The sequence below is a fragment of the Cottoperca gobio genome, chromosome 14, assembly GCF_900634415.1.
Source record: "Cottoperca gobio chromosome 14, fCotGob3.1, whole genome shotgun sequence".
In the NCBI taxonomy this organism is placed as follows: Eukaryota; Metazoa; Chordata; class Actinopteri; order Perciformes; family Bovichtidae; genus Cottoperca; species Cottoperca gobio.
This window is the reverse complement of record NC_041368.1, coordinates 25,047,871-25,055,370: the sequence shown is the minus strand read 5'-3', so window position 1 is coordinate 25,055,370 and position 7,500 is coordinate 25,047,871. Positions and strand designations below refer to the sequence as shown.

The following is a 7,500-nucleotide window of genomic DNA, read 5'->3' as shown; positions in this document are numbered from 1 at the left end:
TCGGTGAAGACGACCGACAGCCTCTGGAAGAGCACCGTCTGCCGGCTGACGTAGTTCAGGTTCTGCAGCTGCAGCATGTCGCTGTCGAAGTGACGAGCAGCGTGAGACAGGCCGAGCTCGAACCAGGCGAACAGCGGCGGGTAGTCCAGCGTCCACTCAGAGGAGTTCTGCACAGAAAGACATTAACATTTGTTTACCTGAAGGAGAAACAACAAGTCTTTAAAATGATTATTTTATGACTAACGTGACAGTTTCCTCCCCGCTGAAATTATAATCGAATAAAGAGGAATTAAAACATATTTAAGTCTCACTTTAAAAAGGTTGCTGTGATTTATTGACAGGACAGAAATGTCTGCCATGAAATGAGATATAAATATTAATTCTGATGGTTTTAAAGGATCGTTTAACAGTTTGAATGAGGTGCTGCACAAACAGTGTGATCCTCCGTCACTGTGAGCGTTTAATGCAGATCAGTTCTGTACTTATGTACAATTGTTTTACAAATACAGTTCAACCTAAAAGGTCTTTCAATTTTCCATCAGATTATAAAGATGAAGATTTGATTTCAAATCTTGTTCGGTGGATTTATATTTTTCAGTCTGGGATATATGCTGAATTCTTTTTATAAACAAAAATGATAGGAAAATACAGGTTTTACTGATTGTAATACTGATTATAATACTGATTGTATTACTGATTGTAATACTGATTATATACTGATTGCAATACTGATTGTAATACTGATTATAATGCTGATTGTAATACTGATTGTAATGCTGATTGTAATACTGATTGTAATACTGATTATAATACTGATTGTATTGCTGATTGTAATGCTGATTGTAATACTGATTATAATACTGATTGTATTGCTGATTGTAATACTGATTATAATACTGATTGTATTACTGATTGTAATACTGATTGTAATAACGAGCTGAGCCGCCCCTCGGATTGCTCAATCCCTCGCAAACTAGGTTGAGCGCATGCATTTGGCGCGTGCCTGTTGTTGTCTCTGTATGTCGCCAATATAATGTTTACAGACACTTTTATTATGCGTCCTGACACAGTCCAGTTAATGTATGTAATGTATGTGTAACATATTTAGTCTCGCTGATGTGACATAAAACCACAGTGAGAAGACACCAGGTGAGGCAGACAGTACTCTGCCGCACTGAAGAGGGCGCACGTGAGCCCGCACTGAAGAGGGCGCACGTGAGCCCACAGACGAGGAGAGGAGACGGGAGGAGAGGAGAGGAGACAAGCAAGAGGAGAGGAGACGAGACAAGAGGAGACGAGGGGAGACGGGAGGAGAGGAGACGAGACTTGAGGAGACGAGAGGAAGGAGACGAGGAGACGAGACGAGAAGGAGACGAGAGGAGAGGAGACGAGACGAACGAGACGAGAGGAGAGGAGAAAGAAGAAGACGAGAGGAAGAGGAGAGGAGAGGAGAGAGAGGAGGAGAGAAGGGAGGAGAGGAGAAGACGAGAGGAGAGGAGAGGAGAGGAGAGAGACGAGAGGAGAGGAGAGCAGAGGAGACGAGACGGGAGGAGACGAGACGAGACGAGACGAGAGAGAGGACGAGACGAGAGAGAGAGAGGAGACAGACGAGAGGAGACGAGACGAGACGAGACGACGAGACAAGACGAGGAGAGGAGGGACGGAGGAAGGAGACGGGAGCAGAGGAGACGAGACGGGAGGACGAGACGAGCAAGAGGAGAGGAGACGAGACGAGAAAGAGGAGAGGAGATGAGACGAGCAAGAAGAGACGAGACGAGAGGAGACGAGACGAGCAAGAGGAGATGAGACGAGAGACGAGGGAGACGAGACGGGAGGAGACGAGAGGAGACGAGACGGGAGGAGACGAGAGGAGACGAGAGGAGAGGAGACGAGGAGCCGAGACGAGGAGACGAGACGAGAGGAGACGAGACGAGCAAGAGGAGACGAGACGAGAGGAGACGAGACGAGAAAGAGACGAGACGACAGGAGACGAGAGGAGAGGAGAGGAGACGAGACGAGAGGAGGAGAGGAGACGGGAGGAGAGGAGACGGGAGGAGAGGAGAGGAGACGAGACGGGAGGAGAGGAGACGAGACGAGAGGAGACGGGAGGAGGAGACGGGAGGAGAGGAGACGAGAGTTGAGGAGAGGAGAGGAGACGAGAGGAGAGGAGAGACGAGGAGACGAGAGGAGAGGGAGGAGAGGAGACGAGACGAGAGCGAGACGAGAGGAGAAGAGCGGAGAGGAAGACGAGAGGAGAGGAGACGAGAGGAGAGGAGACGAGACGAGACGAGAGGCGACGAGAGGAGACGAGAGGAGAGGGAGACGAGAGGAGAGGAGAGGAGACGGACGAGACGAGGAGAGGGAGAGAGAGGAGACGAGACGGGAGGAGAGGAGACGGGATGAGAGGCGACGAGACGAGAGGAGAGGAGACGAGAGGAGACGAGACGAGACGAGGAGGAGACTAGCGGAGAGGAGTCGAGACGAGAGGAGAGGAGAAGGAGAAGGGAGGAGAGGAGAAGGGAGGAGAGGAGAGGCGGGAGGAGAGGAGGAAGGAGAGGAGAGGAGACGAGACGAGACGAGGAGAGGAGACGAGACGAGGAGGAGACTAGAGGAGAGGAGTCGAGACGAGAGGAGAGGAGACGGGAGGAGAGGAGACGGGAGGAGAGGAGACAGACGAGACGAGACGAGAAGAGACGAGAGGAGACGCAGCTTCAGAGCGCCCCCCAGAGGAAGAGAACGCACCTGCAGGTGTTTGGCCAGCGACAGCAGCAAGAATCCGAACAGGAAGCCGTTATACTGGAAATGAATATCTGAGCGGAAAGTGAAAGAAGTTTCATCAAGTTCAAAACCTCCTTAGTATTTATTCATTTGACGGCTTAAATAATATAAATATAAATATTTCGTCGGCAGCTGAGAAACGTCTTTAATGAGACACTTTCATTTAATTGTACGAAATGAAATCTTTACAAACGGACGTTCGGCTGGAAAAATAAGTAAAATTCTTCTTCTTGTTTCTTTGAACAGTGAGAATCAAACGATCCATTGAAACTCGCCGGAGACACAAAGAGGCTGAAACTAAACATCTGGAGGCCGAAGGATACGGTCGACGACGAGGAGGCCGAAGTTCCAGAGCAGCAGGACGGCCAGGACGAAGGACGGGCGGATCAAAACGTCCCGAGTGCCCTTCTGCTCCTGAACACACCTGCAGCACCTGCGGGACGAGAGAGCCAATCAGGATGAAGCTGCTGGAAACACCTGGAGACACTGCAGGAAGGTTTGACGTGCGTTACGGTTTCTCTTGTACGGACACATTTCTCACGTTAAATGTATTTAAACACATTAAAACTTCTCCGATGTTTCTCATCTTCTCAGTTACTGTTTTACTTTTACGTTGCATTTATTTCTGTCATTTGTATTGATAAATGTATCATCACTGGGTTTTGTTTGTTTTTTTGTGTAAATTGTATTTATTCTTCTGTATTTCCTTTATTTATTCACTATCCCTTTTTTAAATGATGTATATGTTAAAAGAAACAGCTGATTCATAACCTTTGACGGTAACGTAAAAGGTATTCATGTGTAGTTGTGGGACCTGTGACAGATATTAAAGCCGTCTCACTCTCTGGCAGCGTAGATAAAAAGCCCGTCGGTGAAGACGACCGACAGCCTCTGGAAGAGCACCGTCTGCCGGCTGACGTAGTTCAGGTTCTGCAGCTGCAGCATGTCGCTGTCGAAGTGACGAGCAGCGTGAGACAGGCCGAGCTCGAACCAGGCGAACAGCGGCGGGTAGTCCAGCGTCCACTCAGAGGAGTTCTGCACAGAAAGACATTAACATTTGTTTACCTGAAGGAGAAACAACAAGTCTTTAAAATGATTATTTTATGACTAAACGTGACAGTTTCCCCGCTGAAATTATAATCGAATAAAGAGGAATTAAAACATATTTAAGTCTCACTTTAAAAAGGTTGCTGTGATTTATTGACAGGACAGAAATGTCTGCCATGAAATGAGATATAAATATTAATTCTGATGGTTTTAAAGGATCGTTTAACAGTTTGAATAAGGTGCTGCACAAACAGTGTGATCCTCCGTCACTGTGAGCGTTTAATGCAGATCAGTTCTGTACTTATGTAACAATTGTTTTTACAAATACAGTTCAACCTAAAAGGTCTTTCAATTTTCCATCAGATTATAAAGATGAAGATTTGATTTCAAATCTTGTTCGGTGGATTTATATTTTTTCAGTCTGGGATATATGCTGAATTCTTTTTATAAACAAAAATGATAGGAAAATACAGGTTTTACTGATTGTAATACTGATTATAATACTGATTGTATTACTGATTGTAATACTGATTATAATACTGATTGCAATACTGATTGTAATACTGATTATAATGCTGATTGTAATACTGATTGTAATGCTGATTGTAATACTGATTGTAATACTGATTATAATACTGATTGTATTGCTGATTGTAATGCTGATTGTAATACTGATTATAATACTGATTGTATTGCTGATTGTAATACTGATTATAATACTGATTGTATTACTGATTGTAATACTGATTGTAATACTGATTGTATTACTGATTGTATTACTGATTGTATTACTGATTGTAATACTGATTGTATTACTGATTGTAATACTGATTGTAATACTGATTGTATTACTGATTGTAATACTGATTGTAATACTGATTGTAATACTGATTGTATTACTGATTGTATTGCTGATTGTAATGCTGATTGTAATACTGATTGTATTACTGATTGTATTACTGATTGTATTACTGATTGTAATACTGATTGTAATACTGATTGTAATACTGATTGTATTACTGATTGTATTGCTGATTGTAATGATGATTGTAATACTGATTGTATTACTGATTGTATTACTGATTGTATTACTGATTGTAATACTGATTGTAATACTGATTGTAATACTGATTGTAATACTGATTGTATTACTGATTGTAATACTGATTGTATTACTGATTGTAATACTGATTGTAATACTGATTGTATTACTGATTGTATTACTGATTGTAATACTGATTGTAATACTGATTGTATTACTGATTGTATTACTGATTGTAATACTGATTGTATTACTGATTGTATTACTGATTGTAATACTGATTGTATTACTGATTGTAATGCTGATTGTAATACTGATTGTATTACTGATTGTATTACTGATTGTAATACTGATTGTATTACTGATTGTAATACTGATTGTAATACTGATTGTAATACTGATTGTATTACTGATTGTATTACTGATTGTATTACTGATGATTGTAATGCTGATTGTAATGCTGATTGTAATACTGATTGTAATGCTGATTGTAATACTGATTGTAATACTGATTGTATTACTGATTGTATTACTGATTGTAATGATGATTGTAATACTGATTGTAATACTGATTGTAACACTGAGTGTAAAGCACAGCAGGAGACAGGAGGTGAACTGCTCTTTCTAAAAAACAGTTCCTCAGCCATGTCTGATAGAGGAGTCGATTGAATTAGCACGTCTGGGACCTGAGCTGATGTATGTTGTAGAACAAAGGAAGACTGACCTGGAAGCTCTTCATGGCTTCCTGTCTGTGAATATATATATATATATATATATATATATATATATATATATATATATATGTCTGTGAATATATATATATATATATATATATATATATATATATATATATATATATATATATATATGTCTGTGAATATATATATATATATATATATATATATATATATATATATATATATATATATATATATATATATTAGGGCTGAGAGAGTTGCTTCTCTGAGCAGCACAGCAGACTTTACAAACCTGTATTTGTGTGAGTTTTATTGATCATCCTTTGTATGAAATAAAACTCCGCTTCTTCATATAAGAATATTGATCAAGACTTTTATTTCATATGAATCCTGACTTTGTGGCGTTATTAAGAATATTTTTCTAACAAAGAAACACACAGATTTAATTATTTTCTGTTTCCTAATGCTGCAGTTGTTTTGTTTTCCAGTCTGGGATTTTTGTGGTGTTTAGTGAAATGAATTGTTGCCAGATAACCTAAATGTACATAATGTTGGTACTCGTGTTTTCTTTTGGCTCGGTACATGTACCCCCCCCCCCCCTTCATACTGACCTCATGGTACCACCTGGACACCGGCAGACTGTGAGTGACTGCCAACCAGTTCCTGTGGACCTCGAAATCTGTGGAATGACTGACAGACACAACGGCAGATTAACAACATTTCACACCAAACCCCAAACAGAAAACTGGCATTTTAATGAAGGCTCAACAATTAAAAACACACCACAAACACTGAAAACACTTCAGCAAACAAACATCTACAGCCGACAACACAGGTTCTAAAATATTAAGCAAAATATATAGATGCTATATAATTCTGCACTGTAATAAATGTTATTATTGCACTACGACAAATAACATTTTTGACCTATTTTTCTGAGGTTTGGCGGAAAAAGATATAAAATCGCAACAAAACAGCAACATATTCATTTAAATACTTGAGCTAGAAATGCCTCAGGTTGGTACTAAATAATTAAGCCACAAATAAAAACAATATATAAAAGGTATATGCTTATTGTATTGATGCCGAAACAGCCAGCAGTAAATATTGACTTTATTGATATACTTGGTTATGTTTTAGGACTTGTTTACGCAGGCAAATAGAGTAGCAATCCTTCAATTCTGACATTGTCCTGAGAGGTTTGGCGTAGACAGATATAACAATGCATTGTATTATATTTCTGAGGACTTAAGCCTCCATACAGGGTATAAGTGCACGCAACAAAGCAACCGCGACGTAATAATTAAATTACTTGAGATAGAAGTGTCTGAAGTTCACTCTTATAATTAACAATCAGTGTATAACTTATAGACTTATATAAAAATGAGCTTCAAAACGAACTTCTAATAGAAAACGACGCCATCTTGAGGCCGTTTGGCAACATAAGCCTGGAAGTTAATAACACGTCGAGTTAATGATACACCAACAATCGTCACTTCATACAAGTCAAATTTAACTAACAGATACACACATATTGCATTAAAAAAAACGTCATTAATGTAAGTATTTCATTTTAAATGAGACTTTCTGGCTTGTAGCTAACGTTAGCTGCTCAGTTTGTTAGCCGGATGCTAACAGTTGTCGCTGCAGTTTCTAAATTATAATTCTATAAAATAAAACAGTCGTGCTGAAGCTGTGGCACTAAGTGTAACGAATTCATGAGTATTTCCACTCACTATGCGTTGATAAACAGACATTTGAGGAGAGAAACTCCCAAAGCTAACGCTGGAAACCAGCTCCAACTGTCCACCGTCGCCATGACAGTTCTGACGCTGTTGATTTTGTATGAAAAAGCTTTATTGACAAACTTGGTACGGAACATCGTGTACACTAAATATCTGTTTAAAAAAATATAAACATATATTTATAAATAAT

General features: G+C 40.0%; 1 protein-coding gene across 1 annotated transcript in view; it reads right to left on the bottom strand.

The window, feature by feature from the left end:
- alg8 (ALG8 alpha-1,3-glucosyltransferase) overlaps nucleotides 1-7,405 on the bottom strand; it is a 22,802-nt gene extending 15,397 nt beyond the window's left edge. Inside the window, exons 1-5 of the mRNA XM_029448129.1 lie at nucleotides 7,302-7,405; nucleotides 6,177-6,255; nucleotides 3,620-3,813; nucleotides 3,102-3,211; nucleotides 2,743-2,810 (exon numbers count right to left, since the gene is read on the bottom strand). Coding sequence (XP_029303989.1) covers nucleotides 2,743-2,810; nucleotides 3,102-3,211; nucleotides 3,620-3,813; nucleotides 6,177-6,255; nucleotides 7,302-7,384 — 534 coding nt within the window. The 5' untranslated portion in view covers nucleotides 7,385-7,405. The remainder of the gene's footprint in view (nucleotides 1-2,742; nucleotides 2,811-3,101; nucleotides 3,212-3,619; nucleotides 3,814-6,176; nucleotides 6,256-7,301) is intronic.
- Between the last annotated feature and the right edge of the window lie 95 nt (nucleotides 7,406-7,500).